Source organism: Echinops telfairi, unplaced genomic scaffold (genome assembly GCF_000313985.2).
Source record: "Echinops telfairi isolate 266 unplaced genomic scaffold, ASM31398v2 ScPeMD7_7424;HRSCAF=8462, whole genome shotgun sequence".
NCBI lineage: Eukaryota > Metazoa > Chordata > Mammalia > Afrosoricida > Tenrecidae > Echinops > Echinops telfairi.
In genome coordinates, this window is record NW_022111324.1 from 40,928,410 (window position 1) to 40,945,650 (window position 17,241).

The following is a 17,241-nucleotide window of genomic DNA, read 5'->3' on the forward strand; positions in this document are numbered from 1 at the left end:
CTATGGAGAGGTAGAAGTGATGTGCATGAATGGAACCTGGACAGAACCACCTCAGTGCAAAGGTAAAATCTATTAGTTCTTAAATATTTGTCTACTATATTTACCCCTGTGATTTTTAATCACCCCCATTGTTTTCTGTCTTTCTTTCATTTTTCAATTCTCTTTGTGTTATGAAATTAATTTTACTATTTACTGAATATGGGTTTGCTGGAGACAAGTTCTTTTCCTTGTCCTTTGAGAATGGCTGTACCACTCCACTGGTCTGGAGGATGGTGTTTGGTCTATACACATCTGTGGTTAACATTTCCTTTTTTTTCTGATTTTGAAAAAATGTTTGATCACTACATTCTGATCTCCATGGATTGCAGATGAAAAATCCACTGTCATTTGAATCCTTGTGTCTCATTCCCCACTGTCGGGCACTTCATTCTGTCTCACTGCAGATTTACATAGGGTTTTCTGAGACTGTAAATCTTTCAGGGAACAGTCTTCTGCATCCATTCTTTCTAGCTGCTTCCAAGACTTCTTTCTCTTCCTTTATTTTCATTATTTGATTATGGTGTCTTGATGTACGTTCCTCTGGGTTTCACTTGACTGGAGTTCAGCTAATATGCAAGTGTATGTTTTAGGGCTAATTTGGAAAAATATATAGCTATTACATTTATATTAGTTTTTCAGCTTCACACTATTCTCTTTTTATGGAACTCCTAATCTTTTTTCTTCCCACAGAACCTAAAAGTCTGATCTTCTTTCTTTATTTGTTTTTATTAAATTTTTAATGAGAAAATATACATTACTTTACCATCAGCTTTTAGATTCACTCACCTGTGGTCTTGAATCAATTTTATGAATTCCAATGAATTAAAAATTAACCATGCTCTTATTTTTTCAAGTTCATCATCCCCCTTAAACTTTAAAAGTTGTCAACTAATTTCAATGTCTAAGTAATCTGAGTATTGGCGATCTGTTAGTTGTGTTTCCTCTTTTCAGATTTTCCCAATTCTTGAGACTAGGAGTGGTTTTCAAATGTATCCAGCACTTTGAGATATCATATTTCCTCCCAAAGTGAATATTATTTAAATCTGACGTCTTTAAAGACCTCCACCACTACAATGCGGTGACCTCCACCACTACAATGCGGTAGTACCGAGGCTCCCCACGTGCTGTCACTGGCACCATGGAAAGAGAATAGGTGCCTTCTTATCTTGCTTGTGATTGGAAGTGCAAACTGTTTAGGGGTCTGATAATCATGGGAGAGGAAAAGGAAATGAGTTTTCTCTTCCTATGGCAATCTTCTAGATTTGGACCAATTCATTCGCACTTCTCCAAGCCCACTGCCATTAAATTGACCTCAAGTCATAGGAACCCCCTGTAAAATTTCCTGGACTATAAATGAGTACACACATCAACAGTTTCATTGGGCTTGAGCCACTGACCAAGTTTCTATTTCAAGAGTGCTCCTTCCCAGAGACTTTGGTTAAAGAATGAAAGTTTGTATCAAAACTTTGTATCAATACAAAAAAGTTTGTATCCTGAACAGGACCTCAATTCTACATTGCAATATTCTCCAATACTAAATTCAGGATATACCAGAGATACAAAGAAAAGCCAAAGAACTAACTGCCATGTGGTTCTTTGAGGGTTCTGCCAGGTAAGCATTGAGCCTCTAGCCTCCAGTTTAATGGTTCATATCCAATAGTGACACTGAGAAAACTGAGGCTATCTGCTACTGTAAAGATGTACAGCCCCGGGCACCCGGTGTAGAGTCTTCATGAGTCAGACTAGAATTGATGGCAGTGGGTTTTCTATGGTTTTATATTAATTTTTGAATCTCAAAATTCAACATGTCAATATATTCCAGACATTATGTCCAGGATTTTAAGTTCTTCTTAGGAAAAGTTGGATATTGTTGTACATAGTGACTATATGCAATAGAACAAAACACTGCCCTATCCTGCACTATTCTCATAATTGGTGTTAGTTTTGACTCCATTATTACAGCCACTGTTTCAATCACCCTTCTTAAAGGTTTTCCTTTTCGCTGACCCCTTACCAAGCATGATGTCCTTTTCCAGGGTTTAGTCTCTCCTGACTGCGTTTCTAAAATAGCTTTGGATGGCTGCTCCAGGCGATGCAAAATATGGGAGATGAAGTCTCACCCTCCTAGTTTCTCCTAGTTTCTGGCTGTACTTCCAGTGGGCTATCAATAGTGTTAATCCGTGCAAAAAACCAACATTTTGCTGCATTGCTTTTTTGCGTTATTTTCTTCTTTCCCCTCCCTTTTATTTCTTTTCTAATTTTTGTTATTTCTGTTCCCTTTTGCTATTCATACAATTGTCCTGTTGCTTCCTCTCTAATTGCTGGTAGTATTATGTCAGCATATCAATCGCTAGTTTCTCCTGTTCATGTGTGCATTTATTGCTATCAAACTTCCTCTGATAAATGCCTTTACTATATTCCAAACGTTTTTGTATGTCATATCCTCATTCTCATTGGATTCTCGAAATTTCCTGATTTCATCTCTGGTCTGGGTCATTACCCATTCATTTTGCAGTAGAGTTATTCAACCTCCAATTGTTTTCTCTTGTTTTTTTAATCCTCCTTTTCTTGATTTCCAGCCTTATTGTGTAGTGATATGAGAGGGAAGTCTGTGTGACCTCTATATGCTTTCCCTCTGGGTGACCTCTATTTGCTTAAATTTGCATAGGCTCAACTTGTGTCCCAGCTCTTGGTCTATCTTAGAATATATGTCATTTGGGCTTAAGAAGAATGTGAATGTTTTTTCCTTTGGGTGGAGACCTCTGAAAATGTCTATCAGTTCAAGTCACTTAATTGAGTTTAGTTCTGTAGCTCCCTTATTAAGCTTCTTTCTCCGTGATGTCTATCTCTCAGAGAGTGGTATATTAAAGTCACCTACTATGGTTTTTGAGACTTTGCTTTCTGTTTTAATCTTTGGAGAATTTGATTGAAAAAGTTCAGGTGTCTCTCCTTAGGTGCATGAATGTTTATTATGCTCACTGGTTCTTAGTCTACTGATCCCTTGAGCATTACATAGTGCCCCTCCTTATCTCTTGTTGTAGCTTGTACCTTGAGTTCGATTTTGTCAGCGATTAAGATTGCAAACCCTGCTTTTTTTGAATTGCCATTTGTTTGGTTGACTTTCCCCCAGCCTTTGATTCTCAGCCCATTTGTGTCTGCAAGCTTGAGATGTGTCTCTTGTAAGCAGCAGATCAACAGGCTCTGCTTTCTAAGTCAGTTCAATAGGGTCTGTCTTTTAATGGGTGAGTTCAGACCATGGATACTCAGAGTTATAACATCCATCAGTGGACTATGATGTCATCCCGTACCTTTTGTGTTGGGTACTTTATTACCTCCCTTCTTTTCAGTGCATTGTGCAAATAAGCGTTTGCTTCCTTCTTGCCTTTTATTCACCATTGATGTTTTCAATGTGTTGACCTCTGGGTGGAGTTGCCCTCTGTGGTGGTCTCCTGTTTGTGCTTGGTGGGTATTGTTCTGATCACACTGGGTTGGCACAGATTTTTTGTACAGCTGGGTTTCTTTTAATCTTTAAGTTTTTCCTTGCCCTGGAAGACTTTTACATCGCCATCTATCTTGATAGATACTTTGGCTGGATAGAGGATTCTTTGGTATGCATTATTTCTCTCAACTTTTGGATGATGGTACTCAACTCTCTTCCCTTTTTCATAGAGTCTGATTATAAGTCTCAGAATATTCTTGTTTGTGTTCCTTAATAGGTGACTGCCTTTCCCCCCTCACTCATAAGGTTCTCCTTTACTTCAAATAGTCAAATAGTTTGACTATTATGGGCCTTGTTGAATTCTTCTTTGGCTTCAGTTTAGCTGGTGTCTTCTCTGCTTCCTGGATGGGTGTCTGATTCTCTTTATTAAGCTGGGGAAATTTTCCTCTAGAAATTCCCTCTCAATTTTTGCTGTTGACTTCTTTGGTATGTCTTATTATGGCAATCTAACTATTATAATGTTGCTCCTCTTCATAACATCCACCATTATTCTCAGGTGCTCTTCAGTTTCTTTGATTATCTCCTATGACTGTCTTTCCCATTTGTTGGAGTCTGCCTGGTTATCCTCAGGGTCATTAAGAGGATTCTCAGCTTCTTCTAATCTGTTCTTAAAGCCAGTTAGCTTGTTATTTGCTTCTGTTAACTTGTCCCTTAACACTTGCATTTCTCTTTGGTGCTCTTTTATGTGGGTGCTCCATTACATTCCCTCAGACCGTTGACTCAAAACCAATTTCACTTTTGTTGAGTCAGTTAGACTAACGGTGACCACATAGGGCAAGGTAGAACCTCCTCTGTGAGTGTCTGAGGCTGTAACTCTTTAGGGCAGGACAAAGCCTCATATTTCTTCCCTTCAGTGGCTGATGGTTTACAATTTTCGAAATTGTGGTTAGCAGCCCCACGCATAAACCAATATGCCACCACACCTTTGACTATAGATGCAAATAAGCTGGCCCACAGAGTACACTGAAAAGTGTATAATTAAATATATCAAATCAAATTCACTGCCATGGAGTCAATGTTGACTCATAGTGACCCACAGTGGGTTTCTGAGGCTGCAACTGTTAAGGGAATAGAAAACCCAGACTTTCTCCCATGGATGTAGTTAGGTTAAAAATTAGCATGTCATCATTTGTTTTCCTTTTTAAACATTTTTAATTTGTCCTAGTTTCTATTATTGTCTGCTCTCTTTTAGAATAAATTTTCATAACTTGCCATTGGGTTCTATTGGTATGATTTTTCTTATTGGATAGATAACCTACAGAGAGAGTAAGTATCAAGATTACTAGCTGTTTAAGTTTAAGGGGAGCCCTGGTGTATGATACTTATACAGGGTCAGAAGATTGAAAACACCAGCCATTCTGGGACAGAAAAACAGCGTTTTTGACTCTCGCAGAATTACAGTCCATCTTGCCCTATTGGTCAATATGTGGGGTCATCCATTTGATGGCAGTGTGGTTTTTTCCTTTTTCTTTTTTTAGTTTAGAGTTATAGTAGGGAATGGTTGGGTGTAAATGGGGAGCTAATAATATGGGAACAAGAATAAATGAGATATTTAAAATAGATTACAATGGTGATTGCACAACTCTTTTTAATATATTTAAGCAATTGACTTTTATGATTCATTAATTATTCACCAATAAAACCGTAAATAGAAGTACTGCCATTTAAGTGGTAAGATGGAGTGTAAAAGGAAAAGTAGGAGGAGATGAACATTTAACTGAGTCAGTCATGGCAACCTTGTATAAAACAGAAGGAAAGCATGCCCACCGTGGCCCATCGTCAACTCATGGCCAGGTCTGAGCCCAATGCTACAATCACTGTCTCAGTTAATCTCATTTATGGTTTTCTCTTTTCTACTCACACTCTAATTTAACAACTTTGGAATTCCTTTCTAGTAACTGGGCACGTTTGATGACATGGCCAAAGTCAGTGGGAGGAAGTTTCGCTATCCTCACTTTGAAAGGCCATTTGGGCTGTATTTCATCCAGGATAGATGTGTTGATTCTTGGTGTGTTCAACATTCTGCACCATGGCATTTGAACACTCAAAATTTCCTTCAATCTTCCCTCTTTTTTTTCTTAAGTACTCACATGCATATGAGGCTAGTGAAAATACCATGACTTGATCAAGGCATACGTTAGTGCTCAATGTGTCATCTTCGATTAAAAAAAAAACTCTCAAGTGCTCTCTTGCCATAGGTTTCTTATTACAACATGTCATTTGATTGCTTGGTTGACGCTCTCATAAGAATTGCATCTTGATTGAAGAATAATGAAATTCTTGGCAGTTTCAATCCCTTCACTATTTATTGAGGTGCTGGCTTATTGGTCCAGATTTAAGACAATTCATTTTCTTCATCAACACAATTTATACTGAAGAGTTTTGTTTTTTACCTTCATTCTACCAAAAGGAGAAATGGACTGAGCCTTAGAAAACCAGTAGAATAGAGAAGAAGAGCTAGAAAGAAGTACAAAGTAAAATAAAATAGTACTTGAGAATGAGGAGAAGCAAGAGAACACAATAATATGAGGTCTTTGAGAAATGTAAGAAATCAGTGGTCAACAGATTCAAATATTGCAGAGAAATTTGTCTGACCAGTTAAACAAAAAAAATGCCCAAATTATATAGCAACCAATATAGTATATAGACTACAACAAATACTCGAATTTATAAATTCAGAAAAAAAAATTTTGATTTTTGTCAGAATAGTGCCTACATAATGGAAGTGTTAGACATCAGAAAGGAATTGGTTGAAGAATGGGAGGAAGTAAAACGGAGATTGCAAAAATATTTTTTTTCTTCTACGATTTGTGCATGAAATGATGGCTGGATATAAGCCATAAGGAGGTTTGCAGGAATAGTTTAAAATTTGAGAATCTTGCTTGGCTCTATGAGAGAGCGTGGATGACAACTTGAGAGGGGAAAGGAGTAAATAGCAGTTTCAGATTCCTGTGCACAATAACGGTCTGGGGTTGAGAAACTCTCCTTAATTTGAAAACAAAACTGAAAAACTTATTATCTGAGGTTTACATATGGAACACATACAAATAAAATTGAAGGACGTTTTGTGAACTATTAATGAAAATCACACTGAATAGTGTCAACTGATTTCTGTGAACACAAGGACTGACCAACATACATTTTGGTTCTTCTAATGGTACACTTGTTTCTGGGTATATTTCCTGGGCTGGTTCAAAAAATGGTACTCATGTTCCTTTACTAGCTCTAGTTTTCTTGTTGCAAAACATATGGAACATACCACTCTTCTCTCTCTCCCCACCCCCCACCACACACACACACAATCAGGATCCTTTAATGTAGTGTTGGCTAGCATGAGAGAAGTGCACAATGACTTTACTTAAAATAGTTTGTGTTGTACTAAATATTTAGGTCTAGTTATACTTCACATGATTTCCTTTGATCCAAAGATACATTGAACAGTGAAAATTCCATGAACTGGTGATTTTTCTTACATATCAATACTAACGATAAGGCCACCTCTGTGAGGCCCTCAGCCACTCTGCAAGTGAGAGAGGATACTTTCTACTCCCATAAACCTCCCACAGGAGAAGTTCCACTCTGTGCTATAGGGTTTCTATATGAGTCTTAATCAACTGACTAGTAGTGAGTTTGTTAAAATAAATCCAAATGTTTTTAAACACAGAGTAGGTCTGTCAGAATTCAAACTACTTTATTCAACTTACAATATTTCAATCTTGTGTTAATAAAACACAGCTTCTATTCCTGTGCATGGAAACTCTTAAAGGTAGAATATTTCTTATAAAGAAGCTTGGAGTCAACCTCACCCCTGAGATATTTAACAGAAAATTTCCATCTACTTCTCTATATTAAAATGTATTATGAAATGTTTACTGTACAATTTGAGGAAGAACAATTTAGATGTTCAAAACAATGATGAAATTACTGTGAAGTCTTACATTGTCAAACTCTCCATAGCCCTCAGACCCTCCATGTAAGTGTCTTTTCAGTTTTCTATTATATTTCCGACTCATCATGAGCTGTGTTCAGGCTTTGCAGTATCAAATTAGTCATCTCCAAATAGATGGCACAGCCTCCCATACCAAAAAAGATGACGTCATGCCAACTAATAAATTCTAATTCACAGTGATCTGATAGCACAGAGAAGAACTTCCTTCCCCCTTGGGTTTTCAACCCTTTAAAGATTTTAAAGGCTATAGCATGACTGATGGGTTTGAACCACTGATCTTATTGCCAGCTCAATGTGTAACCAACTAGCCACCATGTGTCTATCTATACAGTTACCCTTAGAAATCCTTAGCTAATTAAATTTTAAGCACTTCTTACTTTTTTGTCTTATCCTGTAATTTGTGTGTCTGAATTCTTCTCATATTTAAAACTAAGGCGATAAGTTAATAATAAATTAAAATAACTTAATAGCAGAAAATAAAGTGGAACTTCTATCTAAGAAACTAGAGCTGATGCATTCTATCCAAAGAAAGTTTCAGATTCAGTTCTCTAAATAACTACAGGAACAGGCCTAAAATTAAGACACCAAGGGAAAAATGTTCCTGGGCTTTGTCAGCTGTTAAAGATGACAGACTTAAGTGACTTGGGAGAGTAAGGTGACTCTGGGCGATACCTTTGGGATAAAAAAGAAAGTAATTTAAGAGCATTTGAATGAGTTTGCGGAAATACTGAGTTTCTATGCAGGTGCTTAGTCAAAATTAAAACATACTATCATGATAAATAATCATGCAAGTTTTGTACCACAATATTTAAAAGGAATGATATTCAATTAGAAAAAAAGAACGGCATTTTTTTCATCGCTAGGATTTGGCAGAGTTGATGGAGAGGAATGAGTAGGGGCTTTTCCTCTACTCGGTCCGAGGATACTTAACTCTATTTAATGGTTAGGATGTAGGGTCTGCTTTTTCTCAATATGGTTTCATTAAAATATAGCTATGGAAACATCACACTATGAAAACCATAAATCCAAATTTTAGTAGTCCAATAAATTAGAGTATTTCCATTCGATGCTTCATTTCCATTGTGTTGTACAACAATGTATCTGGTGGACTAAAACCACAATTTTTGTAAATACTTATGGTGACAACTAAAGATGCACTAAAGAGAGTGAAGACAATGAAGGGGTATTTGAGGTCACTGTCAGATATGGAATGTTATGAAGATTATGAGCACTTTTAGCAGTAGAAGGATCATGTTCCAAGGGCACAGATACAGCAGATAATAAATACAGTGTTGGGATATGGGAGAGATATAGCAGGAAGAACATGATACTGTGCTCATCTTTACATCATGTTATTATTGGATTGGGATAAAAAATAGCCACTTTACAATGCTTTTCACGTACTGCACCCTGTTTCCTTTCAGAAGTCATCTGTAATCCTCCTGTTATTGAAAATGGTTTCTTTGAACCTCAAAGGATAACACACAGAAGTGACGATGAAATCAGATATAGTTGTAAAGCTGGCTTTTATCCTACAACCAGAGGAAATACAGCACTGTGCACTAGCCAGGGCTGGGAGCCTGTGCCAAGATGTAGTTGTAAATTTCAATTATGTCCTGATCTATTTTTAAAACAGTGAAATGAATTACTACTACAAAAAAAAAACCATAGCCACAATAAAAGCAAACATTTTCCTGTTGTGTATTTAAATTAGAACCCCTTCACAATTCTATGCTTATCACAGTAAGCATTCCAAGTTTTTGAAAGCTTGTGTGTGTTTTCAATGCTGTTAATTGTTTTGTTACTCACAATTGCATATAACTATGTGTGAATAAGAATATGCATTTCTATAAATAATATTACTCTCCCAATATCAGAATTAAAGCATGAGGAATAACAGTAGCACTTGAAACGTTGCTATTTCTCTATTGCGGTGCAACAAATTCATCTTAAAATGTATTGGCTTAAAACAAAAAACCTTTATCATCTCCTGATCTTTATCAGTTAGCAATTGGAAGCGGGCTTAGCTGTTTGTTCTGATCCAGACTCTCTCCAGTAAGCTGACCAGATGATTGCAATGGTTCCACAATCACCTGATGGCTTGACTGGGCTGGAGCATCTGCTTCCAAGGTGGCTCACTCACGTGGCTTTGAGGAAGAGGCATCAGCTTCTTGACACGTGGACCCTCCATGCACTGCTTGAATTGCAGCTAACTTCCCTCACAGCTGCTTTGGACGTGTTATGAGGAGAAAACCATGCTTGATAACGTGGTGGAGCGGCACGAAGGGGAAGACTTTTGACCAGAGAGATTGACCAGTGGCTGAAATGGTGGATGTAAACACAAGAACGATTAGGAGGATGGACCAGTACCAGGCAGTGTTTTGTTTTGTTCTCTTGCACATAAGGTCACTACTCTCAGAACAGACTCCATAGCACCTAACGAGAACAAGAACAACAATCAACAGAAACAACAGTGACAAACAATAGATCATGTAAAAGAGGCAAAAGCCAGATTTAAATATGCCCTTCTCAAAACAAACTCACTGCCATCAAGTTATTCCAACTAATACTGATTCCAACTTCAGCCATATCCATACCCCAGACGTGAGACTCTAATTCCAGCACACACTCAGTAGAAGGAAAACGAGGCTCCTTGATTTGGAAGCAGTATTGAAAAATTTGTGTAATCTTAAATAATGATTACACAAAGCAAATTGTGACTCAATATTCTGGCGCTTTCTCTATCCGTTTTAAGTTTTGCTCATAATTTTTGTTTTATTACTCTCAATTTTTTTTTCAATTTCATAGTATACTACATACCATCAGTACACTGGACTATCCATGAAACAAAATAAATAAATAGTGATAAAAAAGTGAGGCAATTACTTCAATATTAAAACAGATATAATCCTAAAACAAATTAACAAAAGCTTAAGTTTCTAACAAAGAAAGGTATTATCACTCTGAAGCCAATTTCAAGTTGAATAGTAAAGTAATTTTATGCCTGATTTTGGAAATGAGAGAGCAACCCAACCGTCTATGGGTGAATTCAGGCCAAATTGCTACTGGCCTTCCACAAAGGACCTTCTAGAATTCCTGGGGACAAAATAGAGATACTGACTTATTCATCAGGTTATTTATTTAAATGTTACGTGAAGATCAGGTGCAAGACTCTGTTTCTATAATTATTCCATCATTCATTTATGCCATTAGAGTGTCTAGACATTTAGAAGACAGAACAAACTCACTGATGAAAGTAAATATGATTTAGAAGAGAAACACCATTCAAAGAGGATGCTATATGAGAGGATGATTCTAATAATGTGAAAATTTTTCAGCGATTATTATATTAATATGGGTTTAGATGAAATTAATCAACTTCACTAGGACAGGTTTCTTAGAAATTTCTATAAAACCAGTCAGTATTCTAATCATTTTTTAGAGGTCAGTTTGGGTTAGCACCATGTTGTAACCAACACTGCAATAAGGGCTTATACTGAGCTCAGAGACTTGGTTACTTGGAAAAGAGGTGGAGGAGTCTATTCTTAGTTCTGTGGATCTCAATGATGGTCAGACAGTATTTGGAATTTTACAATAACTTCAAGGAGAGATCTTGTAAAAGAGACCAAAAAAAACAGATTCAAATATGCCCTCCCCCAAACAAACTCTGTGCCATCAAGTTGATTCCAACTAATAGTGACCCTGCAGGACAGAGTAGAACTGCCCCCAGGGGTTCCCGTGGCTGTAAATCCTTATGGGGGTAGAAAGTCTCATCTTTCTCCCATATAGTAACTGGTGGCTTTGAACTGCTGGCCTTGCAGTTGGAAGTCCAAAGAATAACCCAACTGTAATCCAGGGCACTCTATTAAGCCTTTAGGATCCCTGAAGTCAAGTATTAAGAATTCCAAATTAATAATAAGAAAGAATTATGTAAGGGCTCACACCTGTAGTAGAGTGATACAACTTTTGATCACATATACATTTTGTACTTTTAGGGAAAAAAATATTTTGGCTATTAGATTTATTCATCCTAGGAAATACCATAATGGTATAGACAAGCAAACTTGCATTGAAAACCTAAGGACTAGGATTTCAATCTCAGTTGTACAGTTAGTAGTTAATTTGACTGCTTTTAGCACTCATTTTGGGCAAATTCAATGACACAATAGTGCCAAAGGTAGAATTGATATGTCTTGGTAAATCATGATGAAAAACTGTAAAATTCAGATGAAATAAGGAAACAAAACTTAAGTCTTTAAAAAGTTGTGGAGAAAGGAAAATGTAAATATTTTCTGAAAAAGAATGAAACTAATATGAGCATATGAATAGTGTTAAAGGCAATGGGAAAAGCCTAGTAATTCTAAGAGAATTGATTATAAACCCACATTGTATACATAGAGAGTATCATTCAGGAACTTCTGATTTAAGAAAATTGTTTACAAAATGCATGTATTGGATGTTTTCGTCCAAGTAACACACGTGTAGAAGCTACATGAAAAAATTCTCTAATGTAACAAGAAGAAAACAAGTCAGTGATTTCAAGATAAAAAAGATGCATGCATGTGTTAAAGAATTTTAAAATGTATATATTGTATACGTGTTTTTGGTCTCCCAACATTAATTTTAATCTTTTATTTCTTGTCACTTTAATGAGCTTTAATGAGTTCATAGAGTAAGTAGCTAAGGCAAATAGAAGAAATGGTGAAGTCAAAGAGCTGAACAGAAAATTTCAAAGGGGAGCCTGAGAAGACACAGCAAAGTATTAAAATAAAATGTGAAAAGAACTAGAATTAGAAACCCAAAGAGAAAGAAGACACCCAGAATATCTTACTTTGAAAGAACAAAAGAAAAATTCAGCTTCATGTTTTGATATTGAAGGATTCTATGAGCAAAATATTGAATAATACAGGAAATGCCAAAAGATTTATGGAAAGAATACCCAGAGTCACAATACTAAAAACAATTAATCAACATCCCACCACTTCAAGAGATAGTATATGAGCAAGAAGCAATTGTGCGAAAGAAAGACGTTCAAGCTGCACTGTAAGCAAATGCCAAAAAATTATGTTGTGTGGGGGTGGTCCAAGAATTGATGAATACCAGTTAGAGCATTCAGCAAGCTGATGAAGTAGTAAAACATTCATCTGTCTATGCCAGGACATTTGGAAGACAGCGACGTGAACAACAAAGTGAAAGAGGTCCATATGTTTACCCATTCCAGAGAAAGGTGACCCAACAGAGTGCTCAAATCATAGAAAAATATCATTAATATCACATGCAAGTAAACTTTGCTGATGATCATTCAACAAATGTTGTATTAGTACATCGAGAGAAAAGTGTTAGAAACTTGGGTCAGATTCAGAAGAGCATGTGGAACAAGGGATATCATAGTTGATGTCAGATGAATGTTTAATTGCATTTTATTGACTAGGCAAAACCATTTGACTATATGAATCATAGCAAACTATGGTTAGACTGGAAAAGAATGAGAATTCCAGAACACACATTTGGGCTCATGTGGAACCTGCACGTGGATCAAGACAAGGGAACACTGCATGATTTAACATCAGGAAAGGTGCGCATCACTGTATCCTCCCATCACACTTATTCAATCTGTATGCTGAGCAAATAATCAGAGAACTTGGATTATATGAAGAAGAATGTGGCATAAGAATTGTAAGAAGGTTTATTAACAATCTGAGATATGCGGATAGCACAAACTTGCTTGCAGAAAGTGAAGAGTACATGAAGCACTTACAAATGAAAATCAAGGATTACAGCCTTCAGTATGGAAGACAACTCAATCTATAGATGACCCAAATCCTCACAACTGGACCAATATGTAACATCAAGATAAACGGAAAAAAGGTTGAAGTTGTCCATGATTTTTTTCTTACTTGGGTCTACACTCAGTGTTAATGGAAGTAGCAGTCAAGAGATCAAGTGATGCATTGCACTGGGTAAATCTGCATCACAAATTCTCTTTAAAGTGTTGAGAAGCAAGGATGTCACTTTGAGAACGAAGGTTTGTTGGACTGAAGCCATACTGTTTTCAGGTGTCTCATATGCATGTGGAAGTTTGACGTGGAATAAGGGAAATCAAAGAACAAGCAGTGAATTTGAATTCTGGTGCTGATGAAAAAATATTGCGAGCATTTTGCACTGCCAAAAGAACAAACAAAGCTGACTTGGAAGAAGTAGACTCAGATGCTCCTTGGAGCCAAGGTTTGTGAGCCTTCATCTAACATACTTTAAACGTTTCATCAAGAGACACTAGTCCCTGCAGAAGGAGACGTTCCTTGGAAATGTAACGGGTCATTGAAACATAAGAAGACCTGCACCAAGGTGGACGGGCACAGTGGATGCACAGAAGGGCTGAAACGAGTGAAGATGGTGCAGAGAAGCAGTGCTTTTTGTTCTGCCGAGCATTGGTCACCGTGAATCAGAATGGACTCAACTGCGTCTAACAGCAACAACGTGCCTTTAATTTACATTCCAATAATTCATGGTTGATTCCCAGTGTACTCTCCCTTTATTTGATATGTTTTGTCAGTTTATTTAAAAATTGATTAGAATTAATGGAGCAGAATTAGTTCCTTGCCTTAAAGAATATATCATACATGTGAACACATATACAGATGTGTCAGACATTATTTTTAAAATTACATTTTTAAGTGATGGCATCTCTCCTGACATAATTGGTGTTGTAACTTGATAAGTGATGATGGCAGCTAACAACAATGTTTCCTGTAAATGGAAGAATCACATTTAGTGGAAGAAGTTTTATTTATTCTGGTCCTAGAATTATATCTTTACATTATCCCATAAATATGGCACAATTTCTTTAAAATAGGCTTATCATGTTGATAAAGAAAGTAGCATGTATTTACATGAGCCAAAATTACTCTTAATATAATAACTTAATAAAATACAATTGCATTTTGCTTGAGTTAAAAATAAATATTTTATAAAACATTGAAGAAACACCTTATCTGCAATTAAAATTAGAAATTATCAAAACTTTAGCTCAGTCTTAACTCCTTGTATATTTCAATTATTCTTACTCTAAAATTTCTCATATACCCTGCTCTATCTGAGTAGATATGGAGGGAAATAGCAAGCAGTATTCTGGTTTCTGCTGGGGATAAAAAGAAAGAAGAGTAGACAGATAGCTGGATGGTAAATTTAGCCTCTTGGTCCTTTAACAGAATGGTCCACTGTTAGGAAGAGGTGTCCTCAATGAGACCAACTCACTGGTCTTGCGGTTGTCTTTTTAGAGAGTACATACATAATGGTATACATCATTAGATCAATCAAAGGTAACTTCATCCTCATCAGCAAAGATGATCTCTAGTATCTCAGTGATATAACTTCTATGTTCCGTGAAATTTTAATTACTAAGACAAAATATGATTTGGACTCTCTTTATTTTTATTCCAAGGGCAGCCTTGTGCTTTTCCAAAAATCAATCATGGGCATCTGCTTCATGCAGAGAGATATCGACCGTACTTTCCAGTAGCAACAGGGAAATATTACTACTACTCCTGTGATTCGGGTTTTGTGACACCTTCGCAGTCTTCTTGGGAATACATTACCTGCACGAGAGAAGGATGGACACCAGAAGTCCCATGCCTCAGTGAGTGAACGTCCTTAAAATTGGATATGGCTGACTCTTTCAAGAGCAGCGGGAAGAGCTCAGAAGCGATTGCAATTGTATCTTGTACCATTATATGGAGCCTTCAGAAGAGTGGTCGCAGCAAAAACCCAAAGAGTTGTGTGCTTTTGTGAATGAGTATTCATGAAACTCAAATGAGAAATAGAGGAGAAAATGGATAAAAATATCCCAGAGTTATACTGCAAATATTTGAATGATACATACTTAGTGCAAATAGCTTTGAATATTTACTTTCCTTCTAAAAAATATGTTGGAGTCGCCTGACATTTTGTCTTCTAATTCATTAGTTTTAGAATCTTACATACGCTAATTTAAACACCGCAGAAATAAATTTCAATACACTCTCTGACCTGATTTGCACTTTTAACTTATTACTACTATTATTGTTGTGGTCCATAGGAAAATGTCACTTGTATGAAGTGGAAAATGGATATGTTTATCATGCACAGCGTGATTATCTACAAGGCCAGTCTGTAAATATTCGGTGTAATCGTGGCTACAGTCTCCCGAATGGACACACCTCCATCACATGTACGGAGCAGGACTGGTCCCCTTCTCCCAGATGCGTTCGTGTCAGTAAGTAATATCTCAGACGGTTTGTAATTTCATAGCACTGGTATACACTCACCGTGGAGAATGCATGTGTCTTGATTAGTCAATGGACACGATGCATTGTTTTATCTATATGTATGCATTATATAAAAGCTTCTTAATAACTATTTAGCAAAATAAATGAGCTTATTTACAGACCAAAGGAAAAATACAATATTATATTTTTGTTAAGTGGGCTTTCCAGCTTAAATTTTGGAGTGTCTTAAATGTAAACTTTTTTTGTCTTTCGTGATATTTGAAAAGTTTTCTAATACCAATTATTCAATATTACCCTCTGTGGGTTTTTTTGTCTTTTTATGGCCTCCTCCTATTTTAAATTTCAACATATGAAAATCATTTCTCTTGATCCTGTCCCACATAATTCTTAGGCTTTCTTCATTTGGTTCCTGATTTTTCTGCATATAAATTAGTATCTAGGTCTTGGATTCTATAATTGACTGAATATTACTCTTTGATCCTTGCAAAATTTTGATCTAATCTTCTGGCTTTCTGCTTGCTGTTTGTGTATGGTCTCAAATTGTCTATTTATTTTGTCATTTTCTGTTTGTATTGTTTTATTGAAGCTGTACATTGTGTTGTCTGTGTTTTTCTTAATTTGTTTGTGGTTTTCTTGAAGTATACATAATTTTTAAAATTGCTTTGCAGGCATTATTCTTCATCATGAATATTGATTGATATCTTAGGCGAGTGAGCTGAAATGGATTGGCATGGGCCATTTGAATCAGAAAATCATATGATTTAGTATACCTGGAATAGCACAGTCAGGAGGAATGGCATGGCATTCATTGTCATAAAGGATCTTACCAAATCCACCATGAGTATAGTGTTATCAGTGATTGGATTATATGTGCCCACCTTCAAGGAAATCCAATCAATAGAACTATTATTCAGTTTCATGCACCAACCACAAAATGATGAATAAAGTGAAGAATGCTACCGATGTCATTACTTGAAAATTGATCAGATATGCAATCAATATACATGGATACTTATTGTAGATTAGAATGCAAAAGTTGGACACAAAGAGAAAGAATAGGAGTTGGAAAATATAGATTTGGGGATAGAAATGAAGCTGGAGATCGCATGATAAATTTTGCAAAACCAGTGACTTGCTCATAGTAAACCTATTTTCAACAAAACAAAAGGCTACAATATATATGGAATTCCCCAAATGGAGTATATAGATATAAAATTACATCTATGGGAAGATATTATGGAGAAGTTCAAAATCAGCAGCTAAAACCAGATTACAGACTATCAAATGATCATATATAAATTCAGGATAAAGGTGAAAAAAAAATCCACAGTAGTAAAAATATGACCTTGAGTCTATCCAACATGAACTTTGAGAATATCTCAAGAACAGAATTGATGCTTTGAACACTAATGACAGAAAACCTAATGAGCTATCGGAGGATATTAAAACCATGCCTGGCTACCAAAAGATATAGCATTTGGGGTCTTAAA

At 36.3% G+C, this 17,241-nt stretch overlaps 1 protein-coding gene across 1 annotated transcript in view; it reads left to right on the plus strand.

Moving 5' to 3' along the window:
- Window positions 1-17,241, plus strand: part of LOC123522586 (complement factor H-related protein 4-like) — a 128,887-nt gene that overhangs the window by 36,831 nt on the left and 74,815 nt on the right. The window contains exons 5-7 of the mRNA XM_045298172.1: window positions 11-62; window positions 14,929-15,123; window positions 15,562-15,738. Coding sequence (XP_045154107.1) covers window positions 11-62; window positions 14,929-15,123; window positions 15,562-15,738 — 424 coding nt within the window. The remainder of the gene's footprint in view (window positions 1-10; window positions 63-14,928; window positions 15,124-15,561; window positions 15,739-17,241) is intronic.